Source organism: Pyrgilauda ruficollis, unplaced genomic scaffold, assembly GCF_017590135.1.
Source record: "Pyrgilauda ruficollis isolate IOZ18807 unplaced genomic scaffold, ASM1759013v1 scaffold178, whole genome shotgun sequence".
Taxonomy (NCBI): domain Eukaryota; kingdom Metazoa; phylum Chordata; class Aves; order Passeriformes; family Passeridae; genus Pyrgilauda; species Pyrgilauda ruficollis.
Window position 1 is genome coordinate 435,946 of NW_024516764.1, and position 22,434 is coordinate 458,379.

The 22,434-nt window shown below is 37.3% G+C and overlaps 1 protein-coding gene across 3 annotated transcripts in view; it reads left to right on the forward strand.

The window, feature by feature from the left end:
• The window catches only part of CTDP1 (CTD phosphatase subunit 1), a 94,022-nt gene that overhangs the window by 57,140 nt on the left and 14,448 nt on the right, over positions 1–22,434 (forward strand). For 2 of the 3 annotated variants that reach the window (XM_041464302.1, XM_041464305.1), the window contains one exon: positions 6,260–6,441. In XM_041464302.1, coding sequence (XP_041320236.1) covers positions 6,260–6,441 — 182 coding nt within the window. Of the gene's footprint in view, positions 1–6,259; positions 6,442–22,434 lie in introns of those variants that run through there. The other variant, XM_041464303.1, reaches the window with a different exon arrangement.

The following is a 22,434-nucleotide window of genomic DNA, read 5'->3' on the forward strand; positions in this document are numbered from 1 at the left end:
CTAGGCTCTGTGCCCTCTTAAATTGCCATGTGCCATTTTTAATAGAATGTTAGGATTTCTAACCTAATATGTCAGTGGTATTTTGTGACTGTGTTTAAACAACTTGTGCAAGTGTTCTTTCATTAGCAAATTAGATTAATTTATTTTTAAAGAAACCTAGATTGTGCATGTCTCTTACTAAATCATAGGAATAAGAAAGTTATGACAACTTCTGGCAAAACTGTTCTTCAGTTTAATAGCCGGACTGACAGTTCTTGAAGTCTTGTAAAATTATAAGGCAAAGCTGTTCTTTGCTGTGTATCAGCAAAGCATACTTTCTACTTAAAAGAAAGGGTGGCTTTGAGAACAAAAAGTGTGATACTGTCTAGTTTTAAAACAGGTGAGCAGTACAGGTGTAGGCTGCTACAGCTTTTTAACCTGTTGCTCTAAAGTTTTGGAAGATAAGAGCTGTAGGGACGCATGCATGCAGCAATCTGAAATCCCTGAAATGTCCACCTGTGTTAAATAAAAAGGGAACAGGTATGGATACTTCTAGTCTTTACCAGGCCTTTGTCAGTTGGGAAAATACTACAGTGATGTTAGCCTTTGTTCATCTTGCACACTTGATAGTTTCTGTGAATTAAAGTATACCAAAGATGTATTTTTATAAGAATTTTCTCCTTGTTTCTTTCTCTTCCCTCTAGGAGTTTCTGTACATTAGTATTCTGTTTGTATAGTATCAACAGACTCTCTAGGTATTCTGGTCTCTGGATATTTAGATAGTGCTTATTTCTACAAAAAGACTCAAACAGAATTTGAGTGCGACAGACTATCACCTGGGGATTCACTCACTGCCTCATTTCTTTAAGGTGAAGTTTTGCCTAAAGTGAAATCAGGATACTTAGTAATATGTGGCCCTTGAACTTGAGCATGCAGCTTGAGTTTCTGTTCTGTTGCATGGGTGTTTTGTTTTTTAAGACTTGTAGGTAGAGGTAAACTTGAAAGATGGCCCAGTGACACAAATTTTACTCTTCAGAAGAGAATTTGCTGATAGAACCAATAGGCTGCAGTAGTAGTGCATGGTTCAGTTCATCAGATTATGAAATTCTGTATTGGTCACAAAAGAGCATATGGTAATACTTTAACATAACTTCTCCAGGCCACTGGTCTGTTGCAGTCTTCTGCTACTCGGGTTGTGGCTACACATTTAATAGAGATCCTTCTCCAAAGTCTCTTTGCAGCTGCTTTTTCCTGCTGTGATGTACTGTTACTGCTTGTGTGTTAGTGTAGACATGAAATGAGGTGGGACAGGGAAGTGGTGTAGCTAAGCAGTAACCCAGCTTAAAAAAGCAGTTGAAGGTCACTAAGCTGCTGCTGTCTCTGAGATGTCACGCAATGAGCAAGGAGATAAATGTATAGGTTTTTCTGACCAGCTTTGGTTTCAGCAGGATGCATTTTAATTTACATGTAGTCATCCAGGACATACAAGTCAATCTCTAAATTAACTATATGGGAAAGAAATCTCATAAAAGCTTTTTTCTAAGGTTTGGTAATATTCCTTAAACTGTTTAGAGCAACTGTTTCTCAGCCTACCAAAGTAAATATAATAATACTGCCAGCTTTGATATTGTAACCTGAAGTATGCCTTTATCAAGATCAAGATAGGACAAAGGTAGTTCTCAGTGTATGGAGATTTAAATAGAGGAAGAGTGCTTCTTCTGTTTAATCATGAACAAGACTAGTCATTTCTGATATTTCTGATCCATCACCTGCTTCAGTGAGCCAGTGGTAATTGTGGTAGAGAACAGTGAAATCTGCCTTGGAAGTGTTGAGACAAAGGGGTATTGGACATTTGAATAAATGCATTGTGTGACTCTAAAAATTGAGTCAGAAATTTGAAATGAGAAACAAGTGCTCTAATGCTAAAGAAAAAAAAAAAGCAGATGAGACAGAATGTGAAAGACAAGTTCTTCTGAGGTTACACAGGAGAAATGGGACTGAGTTACATCACAGATTCTCCCTTAAATTTTATGTACTGAGGGACAACTTAACCTAATTCAGACAGCTTGTCCTTCCAGTGACATCTTTGTAATAAGAAAATTTTTTGTTTCGAAGTGACTTAAATTCAGCCCAAATCTCTTAATACAGACTGTGTCTATTATTATAGGAAAGTTTAATTGTTCACATGTATTTTGCCCTAATATCACCTCTCAAAAGCATACTGAAATACTTGCTAGCTTTTTGAAGACATGGATGGTAATATCTTGCTTTTCAGTTCATTGAGGGGAAAAAGTGAAATGAAGTTTTCATATACAGAAGAAAAAATTAAGATCAAAAAGTTAAGTCACTAAGTTAAAAATTATTAGCTTTTTTCCAAATTTGGAAAAAATTAAAAACCACTTAAAAATTAAGTGGATTCCTTTCTGTGCAATAAAGTCATGGTGCAATCCACAGTTGCTTATAGCTAGGAGAGTGACCTGAAAAGTCATTTGCTGCTGAGGAGGCAGTGTTCTGTTCCCCACGTCAGCAGAGGATTGCTTCCCTGCAAAGAACCCCAGGACAAACCTCTTCCAACTACTTGCTTTTTTGCCTTACCTAAGGGCAGAACTTTTCATAAATAATGGTCAGTAACAGACTAAAAACACATTCTTTCTCTGAAGCATAGCTGTAGATCGTGCTCTTACTCACTGGCCCTTAGCTTACGTTGTTGGAGCCTTTTCTGGAATTTTGGCATGGATATTTTCAGCAGTCTAAATTGAAGAATCATTGCATTTAGCAGCCATGGAGCTCTTATGTATGCTAGGGTGTCATTGTTTTAGAAATGCTGCAACCAAAGGAACAGAGGGTTCCACACTTGCTGCCTCCAGTGGGCTCAGGCTGTCTCCTGTCCATCCCAGCCATCAGCTGATGGGCAGGGAAAGTGGAGTTGAAATGCTGTTCTTGTTTTCAAGTGGTTCCCATTGATTCTGTCCTCCTGGATAGGTGAATAACTGTATTCTGGCCACACAGGTATTACTAATTTTTTTATTAGTATCTTAGACTTCACCCTTTGAAAAAAAATTACAATGAAGATTTGCAGGCCTATTGCTATTTAACAGTCTTTTGGCAGAGGGTTTCTTTTGAAAACAGAATAAAGGAAAGGAAGATTAGAGTTATGGATGGCTTTATAATCAGAAAAAGCCATAGCTTCCAGGCTCCAGTGATGTCCCTGACTCAGGATTTGGATAAATGATTGTATTATCTCCCTTGAGACATTTTCTCTTTAGAGTCTTTGAATTAAAAAATTGTTAATATTAAAATCAGTAACTTCTAGTTCATGTGAGTTTAATTTAAATTTCACAAATTAGGAGTTAGGAATGGGCATTTTCCTCTTTCCAGCACCAGTGAAGTGTTACCAATTTAATGAAAGAAAGCAATTTTCATTATACTATTAATCAGAGAATCATATAAAGGTTTGGATTAGAAGGGATTTATATCATCTTGTTCCAATTTCCCTGCCATGGCCAGGAGCACCTTCCTCTAGATCAGGTTGTGCCGAGCCCCATCCAACCTGGCGTTGAACACTTCCAGGGATATGGCATCCACTGCTTCTCTGGGCTGCTCAGTGATTCACCATCCTCACAGGGAAGAATTCCTCCTGATATCTAATGTAAATCTGTCCTCTTTCAGCTGAAAGCCATTCCCCTTGTTCCATAATAAAGTTTATGTTTTAGAAAAACTTTGGAATCCTTAAGTCAGCTCTCAAAGCACCCTAATTATCAAGGAAGGATTGCATCTTGTGCTTCTTTTAGCAGTTTCACATATTTGTTCTAGACATCTTAAGAATGTTTACGAGGTTTCCATTCAAATCTAGACATTGCTCTCCAGGTAGGAAATTCAGAGTTTTAAATGGCATTCTTTGAAGAATTAATCCCATTCAATCATAAGCAAGGATACAGGATTGTTATTAGTGCTTTTTAATTACAATATTGATATGCAATCTCTAAGTGACATTTTATTTCATTCTAGTCAAAGTATTAATTGCAGTAGTAAAGCCCAAATATAGTGAATTGTGCAGCTGTGGTTGCAGTTACCTTGCCTTTTCATTCGTAGAGGTTAAGTGGTCAAATTATCAGAGGCAGTGGGTTTTGGTTTTGTCCCTTCAGATCTGCCTTTTAGGAGCATAGTCTATTGCCCAGGGCTGCAACTAAAACTTGTGATGGCATTGTAACCATTGCTGTCAGCAGCGTTGGGAACTCCAGCTATTGGGGCTGCACTGCCACTTAATTTCCCATCAGGGTCCCTGTGCAGCCTCCAGGGATTGCCATGGGACTCCTTGTAAGTAAATTCCACATGGTGTTTTTAAATTGCTGGTTTTCAAGTCTGAGCATAGCAACTGTGCTCAGCATCAAGCCAAAGCTTTTTCTTCTCACATAATTGCCTTTCATCCTGAAACTGGAAGGTTATTACCAGCAGCTGCTAATATTTCTATGTGCAGTTTGATAACAGTAGGTGAAAATAGTTCCAGACCACAAGTGCTAGGAAACACAAGTTACGGGTTTGGTTTTGCTCTCATTTTAAAGGCCTGACTTTGAATATAACTGAGAAATCTGTTTACTGCCTAAAATAAAAAAAGCTACCGGTGTTTAGTACCCATTCATAGAGGAAAAAGGCAATCACCTCCCACTCAAAAATATACCATAAGGTATTTAGAAAAGCAAAATATTTTAAATTATACTTTTTGAGCATGAAGATCTCTTATTCTGGCACTTCAACTGCTGAGGAAAAAAAGCAGTAATGTCTTACTTTTCTATTGCAAAAAGACAGTAAAATGTTCTAGTGTTTCTTAAATTGCAAATGAAGAAGCTACTGGTAAATATCATTGGGGTGTCTTTTTGTTGAAAGGTAGCTACAAAAATTATTATAAATATAAGTACACTAAGTGATAAAAAATTATGAAGAAAAACACATTCCCCATTCCCTTACTTTGAAACTATTTGGATATTCTGAAAGCTTGTCATTAAACCATTTTACACCATTAAAACCAGATTCTTTGTTGAATTTATTCACAGAGTAAATAACTGCTGATCTATGATCATTAATACAAATTTACTTAACTTCATGTATTTATTCTTATTCTAGGAAAGGATTGTTCTGTTTTGGAATTTCAATTGAACTCTGTCTTTAAGTACTACTATATTTCTTTACACTTTGGTTTTGCTTTTTTGCTGTTCGGCTTCACTAGAAATTAAGACTATTTTATAGATATATTGCTTTTATTGTTTTTATCAAGGGTACAATGGAACACATACGTAAAAACTAGATTAATGCAGTGTTCAGTAGAAGATAGCATTAAAATAGGCAGCTCTCACAGAAACTTTACTCTGACCTGTAAAGTTGCATAATTAACACCTGATCTTGCTTAAGTTTGACCTATGGGTAACATCTGTATTGTGCTGTTTAGCACAGAGCCCAGTGGGATTTGAAATTAAGAGACTGCCCATAAAAGTTAAGTGAACCAGCACTTCGCTTTCTGCCTCCTGCTCATGCAGGGGCTCTGTCAGTCCTGTCGTGGCCTTTTACTCTTCCTTGCCAAATTGCGCTTCTTTTGTGTCAAGCAGTTAAACTTTCCAAGTTAATTGCACAAATATCAGTTCCTCTGTCCCTCTCTTGATAAACCTTTCCTTGCTCAAAAGTAAAAGACAAACCATCATTTAACAAAATATGTAAGCCTTTTGATAGATTTGTCCTTATTAATCAGCACAATCAGGTAGTTGGGTTAAAATGCGGTTTGTATGGTGTTTCATTCATACTGTATTATTTAGAAGTTGACTTCTTCACCATTATATATGTATCAAGGAATACCTGTAAATATAAGAGTTCTTACTAGAGATTTTAATATGCCTTGCCCAAATGATTCTATATGTTATAATAATATAAAATGTATCCAGTAGAAAGTATGCATCAGTATGTTACAATAGTATAAATAATCTATCCCTTTAATTTCAGAAGACAGCACGCTTTTTATAATAGTTTCTTGTGTGACTATCTTGTATGTGAGTATATGTCTATCTGCCTTAAGCTAATCATAGAATAAATATACTTTATTGGAATAAAATATTGCTAGAATTGTTACAGAAGCTGTGTCGAAGACACTGGGGTTTAATTTAGATTTTGACAGAGAAGGCAAGGAAACTTGAAGCATATTCTTAATGATGACTTAAGAGTGATTCAATGATTATGAAAGATTAATACAGAGTAGTCTGCTGGAAGATAAACTGGCTCCTCCACTCTTTGGCAGGTGGATGACATCTTAGGAGAAGGCAGTGACGAAAGTGATACTGAAAAAAAAAAGCCAGAAGAGGAAGGTAAAAAACCTCAGACTAGTGCAACAGAGACTCTAGGGAGGAAGGCAGATCAGAGACCTGGATCATCATCATCATCGTCATCAAGTGAAAGAAGTTTAACAGGCAGTGTACCCAGGTATGAATTTTTCAAATGTAAGAAGTGTTCATGATGTTTCACTGCATTTGTACTTTCTTACAATCTGGTATTTGCCATCTGATGTTAAACTCTATATACACAACGTTTTCTTGTAAGTCTGTGAAGTTGTTGTGCTTATCTCTGCAATGTTTTGGGATTTATTTAAGGAAGTGGTCTTAGTAAATGTCATATTGAGAACCAGGGTATTACCTGTTCAGAAAGAACTGAAGGCAACTGAACTGCACTTCTTTTAAAGTTGTCTCAATCCTGTCAGATACAGACCCATGTCCTCTGCAATGTTACTGTAAGTAAAATAAAGCATGGTTTGTAAAGTTATGCTTTTTTTGTCCTGAATTTTTGAGATAGTTTTATGTTGTTCATTCATAACAATGAGGTCGTTAGATGCTTTTCTACTTAGAAATACTTAGAAATTTTAATTTGCTTGTCTCTTCTTCAGAATTTATTTTAGTGTCCCACCACTGACTGCTGGATAATGACTATCAACCAAGTTCTAGTATTAGAATTTAATAATCTAGAACTTAATAAACTATGAACTTAATAAACTTCAGCCTGTTAATACCTTTTTAAGCTTAACAATTTAGAGCAAGCGATGTAAGATTTAATTTAGAATTACAGGGGTCATCATCCTGTACTACAGGGTGCTGAAAATGAAAACATGACTCAGATTACTGAGATGTGTGTTGTAGTTCCTTTCTAATCAAACTCAATTCCCAACTATAAGACTTTAAGCTCTAACACTATTTCCTTAATGATGATAATATAAGTAGTAGGTCTTAAGCAAGTGACTTACATTTTTTTAACTTTTCTGAGCTTTGTTCTAGCACACAAAAAAGGTATGAGAGAAACCGCAAAAACAGCCACAGGTTGTGATATATAAATGTTTATGGAGAGATTTTTATTGGGGTAGTAATGTTGCTGTGTGTTGGCTTTATTGTAGAAAGAGCTACAGGAGAAGCTTGCATGGCTTTTTAGTTTATATGAGTATTTCTAATCATTGAACTTCTTCAGAAAAAAGTCTCCAAGTTATGAGAATTTGATTTGTCTCAAATGGATAGAAGAAAAATTTTCTCCCAAATGAAGTTTGAAAGAGGAAAGACAAGCAAATAACGAATGTTTTAGAACACAGTTTGAAGCAGCAAGGCATGTCACTGTTAAGTCATCCTAATACTGTGATGTTTCATTGTGCGGAAGACATACCAGTTTTTGGAAACCAAAAGGAAGAAAGAGTCACATAAGGAACATTGCGAAATAACTATTCTCCAAGTATGGTGTGAAAAGATAGAGCAAGTGCGTTTGTAATTAATTTTTATTCCATGTACAGAAAGGTTTTTAAATAAGCTTGGCAGTACTTCTTCACTCAGGAACTATATAGACATAGTATTGTTCTTTCTGGGATAAAGTCTTTGAGCAGCTTCTTACATAACTTTTCACCTCTTACGAGTTTTCTTGTCAGTTTGCTAAATTGTATTCACTATTGAACTTGATAGGCATGCTGGAAAAAGTACTCACAAAGTGCTGGTTCAGATGCTGACCCAGTGTCTACTAGGCAGGAAATTCTGCTTGATAAGAAAAGAGCCTATCATTCCAATTACATTTTAAGTTTGAAGCTTTAAATTGACATTTTCATGTTCAGTAAGTGTTTTATGTGCTAAAAAAGTACTGTATAAGAGGGGAAGTGCAAGAACAGTCTCTGAAAAACAGCAGATGAACAATAAACAGTCCACATATGAGCCAATACTCCTATGATCTGGCTCAGCTCATTCCTATTGGAGATGAGGCCTACTGCAGGTTTCTGCTGCTCCTCTACACTTTTCCAGTAGTTACTGACACTGGAGCCATAGCGCATACAGAAAAATCTAGCGCTTACATTTAATGTTAGTCTTCAGTCTTGAAACTTACAGAATACCATGATCAGTTCTCCGATTGGTGCCACTTCTGAAATTCTCAAGTATGGACAAAAAAATAATCTGAGAAAACTGATAGCTCCTACAGGAGGGGAAATGCAGCCTTTCTCTTACGTCCATTGCTAATTCATAATCAAGGGAAGTTGAGCTCAGAGCCTCAAATCCCACAACTATCTTTTCTGTGCCCATTTACTAGAATTTTAAAAGGGACAGTCATATTTTGATTCCTAAGTGTTTTCTTTCAAATATAATAGTACTTCCTTACAACAGCCACTCTTCTAGAAGACAGAAATTATAGTTTTCCTTTCTTACTGACAGAAAAGACTGCTGCAAACTCTGGTGCATGTTGTCGGTGACATCTTTTATCCCGGTTGAATGGGTATATTCAATGTCACTGTAACTTTATTCCAGTTCCCAGTCTTGAGACACTCTACTTTGAGAATCTTGGGACCTAAGTTTTTTTACAGCTCAGTGCTTCCCAAGCTGTCAGACTCAGATTTGTTGTAGTCTGGGATATTTTTTATAAACAATTTCAGTGACAAACCATTCAAAACATATTAAGGAACTATCTGGTATGTGGTCAAAGTCTTCTTGAAAGTACCCTTAATAGCCAGCAGCACATTTCAAACATGGCTGACAAAATAACAGTAAAAATTCAACCATTTTACCAAAGAATGATGGTTTCTCTGTTTTCTTACCCAGGCAATTATTTGCATTGTTTCACTAGTAAAGTTATAATGTTATTACACTGAACAGTCTTCCAAAATTCCTTTCTAGATGATGTGAGCATGCTGTTTTGATTTTCATGGTATAGAAAAGCTGATGGTCTAAATTTAGAAATATTGGTGATTTGAAGTCATCATTTCCTGCCTCCTGGATCATTTGTTGCATGCATCAAGCAATCTGTCTGGTAAAGAGCTTCTGTGTAGGGTCACCCTAGAAAAAAATATATGCTTTGAAATTAATTCTAAGAACTAAATCTTTCATTATCTCCTTTCCCTTAGAATAGATTTTATTTAAGGGGACACTCAGTGATGTCTAACTGCAAAAGGAAAGGGGATCAAAATTTCTGTATGTGATCACTGCTTGGATGTTCAAGAAAACATTTAGCCTTAAGTCCAGAGTGGGCAAATCCTAAAGTAAACAATTGCTTGCATTTGCAGGTAATTGGAAAGTGTTCTTTGTCTAAAGAAAATTCAAATTCATTTGCCCTTATTGGTAGAGCTTCTCCCACATAATTGCTTCAAACTTGTAATCTGAATTCTGTGTTGTGTCATTATTCTAAACTACTTATGTTTCTGGAGCCGTTAGAGTTTTGCCATGCATAATAGTGAGGTCCTTTTGAAAATCTCTTGTTCAGACTCCCTCAGTAAGAACCAGAGTTCATTATTGGAATTGGCCAGAACTAGAGGATCAGTTCATTTCTAAAACTGCACTGGGCCTGCCATGTCAGTGGCCGTGGGATTACAGAGCAACATGTCTCATTTTAAAGACTGTTCACTCAAAGCTTATTCCATCTATCTTGTTGCAGAGGCAGCACTTCAGTTAAGCGCTGATGAATGAGGTTGCATCTTGCAGCTTGTTCAGGGGGTTTAAGATCTCTGCATAGAATTGAGATTGCTGGAAACTACAGAAAGCAAATACGGCCCATTTATTGGTTTTGGCAATGAGATAATGAATCCCAAATCAGTGGAAGTATGTTTGATAGGAGCAGCAGCTCGTTGTTCCTTGATGTAATTTGGTAAATAAATGCAGTTTTCCTACTTGAGTGCATTTAATGCATTTTAATGAGCGTCTCACTCTGTTTTGGAGAGATCCAATATGTCTCCTTAGCAAAGCAGGAAACCCACTCAGCCTTTAAAGAGAATGTATAATCATTGAGTAGGGGGAAAAAACAGCCCTAAACTCTGCAAAATGAGAGATCCCTGACAGGCAACCATGTCCTCTCCCAGTTGTGAGAAAGACTGATTTGCTTTAAGAATTTGCTGTGATGGGTGGCATTTGTCAGTTGGAAGGTGCTTCCCTGGAAATACTTCTCCTAAGGTGAAGCAAGTTAAGTTCAACATAGATGATGTGATTGCTCCAGTTTTATAGATTATTACACGTACAAAGTTGCAAATTTTGTTTGAGTCTGCTTCACAGAAAACCACCAGAATTTGTCTCCCTTGATTAATTTCCTGTAAGTTCAGCATTCTAAATTAATCTGGGAGAAGAAAGCATCCTTCAGGTAATAAGACAGTGTGATTGATATTTTTATACATAACCAAATTCTGACTGATTTTTTGCAAGGTTGTTACAAGTACTTTTTTCTTGGGTTTAAAGCTTAACTTATATGGTTAATACACCACCTGGATTGGCCAGCATGTTCCAAGTCTGTACAGTACTCTTGTGATTAAATGGCTATTCAGAGGGATGTTATGATTTGTTAAGAGCTGAAACTTTCACCACCTTCATTTTCCCCAAAACTATTGATTGCATTCAACCTCCAAAGTAGAAATTTTACTTGATTCCTTTTGGTACATTTTTTTCCTTGGCATAACAATTGTTCTTATAGTTACTGCAAGCTGAGAGTATGTTTAAATGGCTGAATTCCCTTATATTTCTAACAGTTTGGAAGTAAACAAACTCTTTGATGTAGTCCACATAAGCAAATAAAAAATTACTGCAGTTTCAGTGAGACTTTTTTTCCCAGAAGCCATGGTGAAACACTCCAGATTGAAATCCAGGATCAGCTCTAAAGGGAAGTGCTTCTGTGCACATCTTGCTGTTTTCACATGAGCCAGCTGTTCTACAAAATTCAGATGTCATTCCTGTTTGGAAGTGATTTTGATGAAGTCTCTAAAGTGGAAGAGGATTCTGGGCAGGCAAAGCATAATTTGCTTCTGTACTTATATATTAAATATAAGTTTTCATATAGCAATGTTTTTATTTGGAAGATCTCTTGTTACCCAAAATTTCCACATGAGAAATTCAATACTGAGGTAATAACAGCTATTTGAAGCTGTTTTAATTAACTTTTTTTTTTCCTCCAAAGGTAGGGGTTTTTTTTCAAGTGTGTGTAGTCCCAAGTACTCTACCCTCTGCTACATTGAATCAACTTACTTTCAGTTTGCCAGCTAGAAAATTGTATGTCCAGGTTCTAGAGGATTGAATAAATGGAAACGTGCTGAATCTCAGTTGATAGTTTCTGTATCAAGGGTGTGCCTTTTTCAGGCCCTCTTGAAAGCTGTCCAAATGTCCTGAAAACCAGGAGTCCTTCAGCTGTATTCTTTGTCTGATAGGGTTAAGATCTGATTAGTGACTACCTCCAAAGCTTCATTAGGGTTGCTTTAGGCAACTGAGGTGCTTCCCATCCAGTTTTAACCACATTCTTTAGGTTATTAAGACATTGGTTTTTGACAGTTGGTAGTTTTGTTTTCTGTGTTCTGTTTAGGTTGATTCTCAGCTTTTTTTTGTCCTTGTCTCTTCCCTAATTTGTATTTCTGAACCAATCATTCCATCCCCTCCTCTCCTTGGAGAAAAAGTAGTTTGGAGATAGGTTGTTTTGCTGACTTGAACTTTCTGCATCTGTTAAATCCCACCCTTTGGTTCTTGTCTTCGTTACAAAGCACAAAAGATGGTTTTAAGAGCAAGCTGTGCCAAGGATGTTTGTGCTTGAAAAGTGTAGTTACAGACCATGCTTTGTTTCATTTGAGTAGCTTATCTTAATGAAAAGTAGACTTAAGTGAAATAGTGTCCAAGCTCTTGAGTGATTCCTTCCCTATAGCAATCTTTTTCATAAACCTTCAGTAAATACCGGGGAGTTATTCTGAGTGTGTCTTTACCCATTGATCTGTGGAACTTTAGCTGAAACCTGAAAATTAAGGGGCTTTTAAATCAGAAAAGTACAACAGTATTAGAATATAATTGCAGATATCTAGAGAAGTCACTGACAAACTAGTCTGTTCCAATATCATATTGGATACATCTTATAATTACCAGTGGAAAATTTAAAAATGCAATAGGAGGAATTGGGAACTGGAAATGTTACTATTCAAACTGCATGCCAACATGTTTTTGTTTATCACGCCAGTTATTATCTTTAGATCCCTTTTTTTTTAAAGATGCCAATCATATCACTTGGCTGTAAACACACTTCTAAAAATCGTCATTCTTATACTATGGCCTCTCAAATATTATATATAATGAATAGTGCTTCATTTGCAAGTGAAGTAATGTAGATTGCTAGGACAGTCTTTCTTTTGAAGGAGTATTTGAAGGCTTTTACAATAGAGAACACAAACATTCAGATGGCTCTGACAGTGCAAGTCCTGTAACAGTGCCACTAGAAGACAGATTTTTCTTCTCACTAATGAAGTTAAGCATCATTGGGTTTTCTTATAAAATGCTGAGTTACTCAGTAATTAATTTAAAACTATTACAGAGTATTGTTTTTAAGCTCTCTGATAAGAGAAACTGCTTCCTTTTTTTCTTTTCTTCTTGTTAGAGCAGGATGGGGGATCCAGCATGACTTCTGCCCTGAGGAAGCTGTCAGCTGCAGGCAGTGCTTGTCTGTGTGTTTTCTCAGACCAAAGTGCAGGGCAAAGAGTCAGGTTTTTTTCCACCACGTGAGATAATTTTTTAAGAGGAAAAGTACTTTTTATATCTGCAGCAACCAGAAGAACTGTGAGGCCTGTTTTTTGTGGCTCAAAAAGCAAGTTACTATGCTGGCCACTTGCTGGTCTTCAGTGTCTCCTCATATAAGAAGTTACCAGTCATCTTGTATTCAAGAGCAGAACTGTTGTGGGCAAGTCACTGTCAAGTATGGGGAAAGGAGTGTGTCCTTTGGAGGGGGAATGCAGAATTCTTCTTTCTTTTTCAGCTTAATATGCCAGTGTTCTCCACTGGGGAGAGACCTACCTTCTAAACCAGCTATGAAACAGTTTATCTGCCTCTTAACATTTGCCCTCCAGTGGCGTTTGCCAGGCTCACTGGACAGGGTTAACAGTATGAAGGATCCCTAACTCCTTAGGTGCCTTCCAGGTGGTCAGACAGTATTCAGCCTTCAGCTATTTAGAGCATTGTTCACTTCTGTTTAAAGTCTGCTTTTGTTCTGGAGGTTTGTTCTTCTGTGAGCAGAAGAGAGTACAAGGAACACACAGATTTGGTCAAAGTCACAAGGGATTCTCTCTTTAGGTCTACATTTCAGGTTATCTAAGGTTTTAAATATGTTGCATTCTGTTTCAAAGCTACTGCACTGATTGTCTTTCCTTAACATTTCAAAGAATATTTTTGAATTTAGGATTGAAATATTCAACTCTTTTATACACAATATTTGAAATAATGGCATTTTGAAAATGGCAGTAATATTCTACTCATTTGCTGTGTCTGAACTGGATGATATGTCTTTGTTGGATGCATTGCAGGAGTTTGCTCAGATGTATGTTGTTGGATGCTTCTTAAATAGCTTTTCACAAAGGATTCAAAATTCCATTGCTATGAAAGGATGTTACCGAATTTGCTCTGCTTCCTAGGAAGTCTTTACTAATGGAAGAGTCTCTGTAGGTTTTTCTATGCCAAAAATGTGATTTTCAAGCTTTTATCTCAATATTAAATTTAGTTAAGTCTGCATTCTGCTATAATGAATGCCCTGTAAAATTAGGGCTTGTGTTTTTTCCTCCTTCTCCAAAGCCATGAGGTGTATCTCTGGCATGTTAAGCCCGGAGGATTAACTTTAAATCATATGGGAATAATTGGGTTGAAAAATGCATGTATGAGAGTTATTTCATGGTTTTGTGGCATTGGTGTCGGGAGAAGATGAAGATGTAGAGGGATGTTCTACGCCTAAATGCACAGTAGGGTATAAAGATGCTGGAAGTTACTGGCAGGTAGGTGTGCTCTAAGGAAAATAAAAGTGTGGTGCTATTTTCAATAGACTATTTTATGTGATAGTAGAGAGGACAGAAATATCTGACATGCTTAACTAAATTGATAGTTTAGGGGAATGTTACATTTCTGTTGTAAAACAAAGAAAAAATAATTGATTTCTACAAATAAAAGGGTATCTGGGAGATCTCTTGCAAGAGGGAACGCTGTTAGAAAGGGAGGTTGGCACTACTTTTTCAAAAAATGTAATGGAATTCTCAAATACAAGTAAAAAAACCCTCAGAGGTGGTGAAAAATGTTTTTCTTCATTTGATATTCTGTGCTGTCTGATAGAGTGGACTGTTTCCATGAGGGGTTTTTGAGATAAAATCTATGTAAATTTGTTAGGTTTTTGATGAGAAATTCTTTCCCTTTATATCTTAAACTTCCACATCTGGTTGTGTATCCTTTACTTTCAGATTTTGTGTTTAGTTTTCTTCTGTTGCTGTGGTAGAGGAGCTTTTTATTTATTCTTTATTTAAATGAATTAAGCTTTATGATCTCATGTAGAAAAATTCATGTGGGCAAGTCTAAAAGCTTTTAAATCATAAAGTATAGTTAGAACTGCTCTAAGTGTTCAGGAAACAATCAGCAAAAGCATAAAGTAAATGGATATATTATTTATTTCAGATTTCCTCAGAGGTTAATCAGAGAGGAAACTATGGGATATTTAGTGGCAAATGTTTGAAAGCAATTGTGAGAAATGGAGTTTCTGTGTACAAATAAGTAGTGCTCAGCCAAGAAGCAAATGGTAGCAGTGAGGGTGCCTTTGGTACTTTGAGGTTGTATCTCCTGCAGTGTTTTAGCCCAGCTGAGGAGTGTGCCTTTGAAGCAATGCTTTGGTGTGGGTCCCAAAGGGATCTCAGGGTTCGCCATTTCCTTTATGTCAGTGTAATCTGGGGTTTCTTTCCAAGAGCTTGCTGTAAGCCAGCCGCTAATGCACCTTCAATCCAGAGAATGAGCTGAGAGGTTGTCCAGAATAAGACCCTATGTGTGCCTTAATCAGCTGTAAGGCGCACGTGCATGAATGCCAAATGTGTTGTCTCAGTGCATACCGTGTCAATAGGACAAAAGTTAAAAAGTCACTGGAATTACTCCAGTTTAAACTTTTATACGCTTACAGAGTTCCATTCCTTTTTTTATCTCTTTTGATAGTCATATATCCAGACAGTGAACACAATTTTGCAGTTATTTCTTGATCATTTAAAGGTTGGGACTTTACAATTTGCTATTTTAAAATTTCAAGTGGTTAAATTACTTAAATTATAAGCATGACACTGATAAATGGTAAAAACAGCTGTATAAGCAAATGAATGCATGGCTCAGTTTCTTTATGAAAGCACTTAAGTAGATGAGTCATTCATATCTTCAAGCTTGTTAATGATTTTAATGGCCTGAAGTTTCAAACTGTTACTGAAAATATACCTATTACAGCTTCAGTTAAGTTGGAGACTAAATTACAGTTGTGTTTCCAGCTGCTGATTAGTCTTGTTGGTAAACAGAGTGCATCCAGTTGTCAAGAAGACTAAGAAAAATACTTGAGATAAGGAATCTGAATATTCAGTGTGTAGGGGAAAGTTTGCCTCCTGTTTTTTTCAAAGAAGTCTTCTTTTTCAGTTGGCTTTACTCCTGTAATGTTGTCTGTTAACACTCTACGGTCATCTAGTTACACTGAAAAAATACAATTTATATTGGAAAGTCTCTTCTTGGCTACATATATAAATTGCCTTTGCAACCTGCAAGACTTAGAAGTGACAAGTCCTTTCTTCTGCTTAGGAAGACTTAGCTAGGAAAACAAGCAGTCCAACAGCTTAATTATCTGTAATGTGTACAAACATTTTCTTACACACTCAGGGAAAAGCCTAATAGACACTTGGTACCACCTTCAGCTTTAGATACATGAGCTTCTGCTGCATTGAGAAAATCAGAAAAATGTATGTGATTCATGTATTCACTCTGTTATTAGTAGAGTCTTAGTCATGAATTTCCATAATCTCAGTGTTTTCAGTGATCATGTGGTGTGTTCTTGCTTGAAATTGTTTTATCCACATACAGAAAGGTAGGCACAAAACCAGATACATTCCGATGGATTGAAGGAAGTTGTAGAAAGCAAACGTCTGGGATTCTATAGTTTTTTTTCCAGAAACCTTGTATAGCCCCTGAGAAGTTACTCCTTTTGCAGAATTTTGCAAGGAACACTCTTCCCAAATTCATAATAAGACAGATGATTCTGGAAGGTCTTCCATCCACAGGAATCTGTTCCTATTTTCTGGTTTTTTCCACTATTTTCTGGTATCATGAGTTGTCCAGGGAGAAGGAATTCAAATTTTCAGCAGATTTGCAGAGACAGCTCACTTAATGTCTTGTCTTTATCATGTATAGCCTGGGTTTGTTTGGCTGTGGCCCTTTTTTCCCTGAGAGCTAATGTATCAGTATGTAAAACACTGGAATAAAACACCTGGGAAGCAATGGATTGGGCTTGAGGCAATGGAGAAGGAAAACAGTGGAAGGTAGGTCTCATTATAGTAAGTCTGCCCATCTCTGCGTTCTGGTGCTGTGGTGGTGGAGGCAGAAGCAGCATGCTGCTGGGTTTTTTCTAAAAGTTTTGGATTATATTTAGGTGAAAGATGGGGAGAACAGGCAAGAGTAATGGAGTGCCAGATGTATCTCCTCAAGTTCTTCTGGCCCTCAGATGGATGCTCAGGTGTTCAGCACTGGAAGCAGCTTCCATAACAGAGAAGATGAATAATTTCGTATCACTGCAAGCCTAATCTAGCATTTGTTCTCCATCAGGTTCTTCACATGATCAAAGTTTCTGATGTTTGATGACTTCTCTGGTGTTGGAGAAGCATGTGCTACTTGTGTAAGACAGGAGTTCTCAAAAGAGCTATAGAGGCAAAGCTATCGTGCTGCAGGTTTTAGTATCTCCAAACATGAAGCCTCAACAACTTCTGAGGATAAGCTGTGCCAGTGCTTAATCACCATCACAGTGAGAAGCTATTCCCTGATGTTTAGAGGGAACTTACGTATTTCAGTTTGTGCCTGTTGCCTCTTGTCCTGTCACTGGACACCACTGAGAAGAACCTGGCTCCATTTTCTTTACATTATCCATTCAGGATTTTGTACATGTTCATTAGATCCACACTCCACTCCTCCATCAAGAGCCTCTGAGGATCTTGAGACACATAACCAAAGGTCTTAGTGAAGTACCCTCTGCTTTTCCCTCATTTACCAAACCAGTCATTTCATTGCAGAAGTGTATCAGGTTGGTCAGTCAGTTTCCCCTTGATGAACCTATGTTCAGCACTGCTAATCACTTTGTCCCTCATGTGACTAGAAATGGTTTCTTGGATCAGTTGCTCTTTCAGCTTCCCAGGGACTGAGGTGAAGCTGTCCTTCACTCAGTCCAGCTCCTGTTCAAGGTAGGAGTCATATTTGCATTCCTCCAGTCATCAGGCGCATTTCTCAGCCACCCTAATCTGTTAAAGACTGGGAGTGGCCTCACAATGGCATCACCCACCTCCCTTTGCACTGGTGGGTGCATCCCATTAGAGGCCATGGAGTCAGGTATGACCCATTTACTTAAGGGTCCTTACCTGTGCTGTTCCTCTTCCACCAAGGGTACCTCTTCCTTGCTGGAGTCTTTCACCATCTTCTCTGACCTCTGAAGGTTTATCTTGCTAGTAAAGAAAGACTGAGGCAAAGGAGGCACTATTACCTCAGTCTTTTCCATGTCTGTGTCACTGGCTCCCCTGCCCCATTCAGCAGCAGGCTCATATTTTCCCATTTCCACATTTTTCCATTTCGTACTTACGGTACAAGACCTTCCTGTTGTCTTTGACAACATCAGCATCTCGTGGTCATTGCAGCTAAGGCTGCCTTCAGCCTTCCCACCCCCAGGCCTCTGCCTCATTTATGCCTGAGATCCAGCAGAGCAGCTGTCCTCCCTGGCTTCTCTGTTGATTGGGATCAGCCCTGTGCAGTGGTGTGACAGACAGGCTGAGGCCATACTGTGCACTGGAGGTGAGGCGATATCTGAGTAGTGTAATTAAGAGCTGGATACATACTAATGGACACTGAAATGCTGGAGGTGAGCTTGTACAAATTCAGGTCCAGCACCTCCGAGCAGCACAACTTCCAGACTGGGAGCTTCTGTTGAATAGCTTGTAATCCCTCCAGAACTAAGGATGGGTGCTTCCAGTGTGCTATCTCTAATGGGCTTCTTTTGAGTGTATTTTCCATTATTCCACTGCTTTTGCACCCATCTGGGAATATTATGTGGAGTTGCAGTACATAAATCTGGGTCTTGCAGTGCCCTAGCTTCTATCAGTGGGTCTAAATTTTGCTTGCAGTCTCCTGCAATATGCTCATTTTGCACCTGATAATACTCAAATAACATGAGTTTTCTGTTGTCAAGAATAACCCAGCTTATCCTGTGATACTGACCTGATCTGTACATCTTGCTGGGAAGAAAGGGAGGGAACTGATCCTCCCCACAAAGTCTTGTTGCCAGTTTTGTTACAGGTGTGAAAACTAAGGAGCATTTTTGTAATAATTTTCTGTAACAATATTTAATATAAAGCTAGCTATCAAAAGCTGTTCTCACTAAAAATAACTTCTCTAGATACTATTGACGCATTGCATCAAAGTATGGAAGAAAGAAGGAGAAATACCATGTTCTCAGAAGAAAGGCTTATCTTCCAAAAGATCTCAACAACAGTGACATAACCTCCAACAAGTCTTAAAAGTTTTCCTTTACTGTACCAATTAAAACAGTTTTGATAATTGCTGTCACCTCCTGCTGAGTTTTAGCATTGCTAAATCTTTTTACATTAAAAAATAACCCCTCAAACTGTTCCTATTGCCTGTGTTTGTGAAGTTCTCCTTTCAGCTCTTCATGGATTGAACCTCCTTCACTGTTCATTAAGGAAAATATGAGCTTGAAGGTGATTCTTTACAGCAGAAGCTTAGAGCACAAGTATAAGATGAATATTAAAGTGTAATAGCTATGACGTTTATATTGCTTATCCAAGGAATGTCTTTTTTTCCAGCAAAACACTTCGCAGTTCTTTTGAGTTGAGGAACCTTTCACCACTTTTCAATTTTTACATGGCTGAGTGTCTTAGGAAGAAGGCAGGTTTTTCTTGTGAGGATGAGGGAGAATTTGAATTAAGGAAAGTTGAAATTCTAGGGAAACTAATAGAAAAGGTGTTAAATGTCCGGGATGATACCTTGACATAAGGAACTGGATAATTCTGGGGGATCAGAGGAAAGACAACCCAGCTAAATCAAATCCTGAAGACAGTAGAGAGGAAAATATGTTTTTGTAAATCAAAATTAGGTGCTTTAGGTGTAAAGCACCACATACCTTGCATGGCAAAGTCATTGCTGGAGTTTCTTGCTGCCATGGTGCACCCTTTCTGTCAACGGTACAACCCTTTCAGGGATAATGGAATGATTGCAATGTCTTCCAGTGTCTTCCAGTCTGGAGGAAGAGAAGTTTCTGAATCACACTGTTTGAATGTCTTAAGAGTTTGGGTGCAGGAGTGCCAGTCATAGATATTCTGTCAGTTGCTCCTGCTGGTAGTGTTTTACAGCTCTATAATTGGTTAGTATTCCCATTATCTGAAGAAGCTATTCTTCTAAATGAATATGCCATAGTATCTTTCTATAAATAAAAATGTGAATGAATAATTCCCACGGGCTGGCTGAGGCTTTTATAGTCCCTTGAATGCTTATTCAACATCATCTCTCTTCTCTCATCACTCTCTTCAACATCATCTGTCTTCTTTTTTTCCTTAGGCTTCAGAAGGTTGTCATCGGTTTCCATTACATAAGAGCTTTTAAATAATCTTAAGATTTCTGAAAGGACAATTGATAAAACCCTGTCTTGATTTTAAAAGGAGACTGTCAAGTCTATTATGCCCTTCAGATGGCTTCCTTTTAGAAATCAAAGTTCTTACGGCATATGTGTATGTTTACCTATGTATTGGCTGTCCTTCCTATCTGGGGATCATAAAATACCATAAGACAGATACTGAAACTCATAATTTCTTGGGCAGCAGGGACAAAAAGCTGTGTTCAACTAGCAAAAAAAATCAAATTACAATCTCTGTAAGAAGAAATTGTGATTACTGTCTCATATGTTTTGAAGAAAGCATTTTAAAAGCAATAGTTTTAATATTGGAAGTTACATATATTGATCTAAAGAGATTAGCTTTTAATGATATAAATATTCATAGCTTCTTTTTATCTTACACAGTTACTTATAAAAATTTAAAAGGGGATGGAAATGGATAACTCTCCCCAAAACCTAGGCATCAGTTCTGAGGGATAAGCCTGTGTGCAATGGAAAGATGTCTGCAGTTCAACCTAGGCAGTTTTGCCCTGAAGACTCATCAGTGAAAGTCATTGTAGGAAAATGACTGTGTGTTCTTGTTAAAATATATTTAATTTGCTTCTCTGGAATAATGTTGTATATTTTTTGTGCGCCTATCTAATGCTTTAGAAAAATATTATGAATATTATTAAAATCAGGAGATGTAAGAAAGTATGCTGTGTGATTAAGCAAGCTTTATGCTTGCAGCTCCATTTGGGAAGCTTGCACTGCTTTAGTTTTCTTTATTTTCATTCTTGATGGTGACATTTATGAGATTAAACAACAATGTTGACAACCTGTAGCCTTAGGTTTCTTTAGAAACTTTATGATTCTCTGAGGGAAATTAAAGCTATAAGAAATTGCTTTAGGAAAAATCACAGAAGGACATTGTTCACTTCATTGCTGCTTCTGACATGTTCAGAAATACTTGGAGTTACTGTGAATGTCTAATATAATATCTGTTAAAGAGGAACAGACAGTTTGAAAGCCTCAGATCATTAACTAGATAAGGAAAAAAAAAATCACAGGAGAGAACTGAGAGTGTGAACTTTCACGCATCTAGACTATTAACTGCAGCTAAAATTAACCAAAGTGCTGGTTCACATTTCGATCATGAGACTTCAATCTTGGTCTTGTATTTTTCAGTATTTCCTACAAGGAGCAAATGCACAGCTTGTGCATGTTTGCTTGAAGTGTCAAGCTGCTACATTTCCATTGCAAGGCTTTTTTTCCTTTTTTAAAATGGAGATTCTTATTCTCCTAAAAGCTTTTAGAAAGTGAACTGCACAGTCTAAAAGTTCTCAAGTCTCCAACCAAGCAAATCTTGGCACAGAATCAATGTGCACTGGGAGAGCCTGGGTTGATCCCAAGGTGTCGCTTTAAGGTGTAGCTGGGCCTTTCCCACAGTCCTAAAATGACCAGAGTTGTAGGTATGCCTATTATGTCTATGTCAGTTGTCTAAGAGAGCTGGCTCTTCTCACTGCTGCAGCAGCAGAATGGAACACATCCAGTGTGCTGCTGTCTTGTTGCCTGGTCAGTGGTGTTGATCTTGTCCTTGATAATTATCACAATATTATCACAAATACCAGGGTTTTTTTCATAAGTCTTATAAAGCAGGTGCCATAGCTGAAGTTAAGTAGGACTGAATGACTTCTGCTGATTTCTCCTAGGATGAGTCTTTTTTTGGAAAGAATATCTGAACTATTTTTCTTGTACAGTGTTCCTAAACAATTTGAATAAATTGTTTCTCAGTAACATTTATATCCACAGAATATAAGATTTTTTTTTCACATCAAGCCTTTCAAATATAAGCAGCAGTTGAATTTTTTAACTTTCTTCCCTTTTCGTAAGAGATTTTATCCAAAGCCTTTCTCTATGGATATATGTTGCTGCTTTTGGCAGTTTTCTTTAGCATTTTGTGGTGTGAGTGAGGAGTTCACCACTTAAACTGTCACCTAAATCTGTTAAGCTTTATGTTAAGAATAATGTAAGATGTTACAACCGTTCTAAAAAGATATTTTTTCATTGTTCACCAAAAATCTGAACAGTGGTGATTTGAACTTTGTGTAGGATAGTTTAACATAATTCTGTGGTATCTTCGTGTTTCCCTCCACAATTTGTAAATTGCCAAAAGACATACAAACTGCACAAGACTACTTTTCTCACAAAGTGATGGGTTATAATACTTGTGCTTGTGTTAGACCACATCAGATGGGAAGTTTGAAAATGCTTTGAAATACAGCATGGTTAGAGTGAACATCTGCCTTTAGCCTGTTTTACTGTATA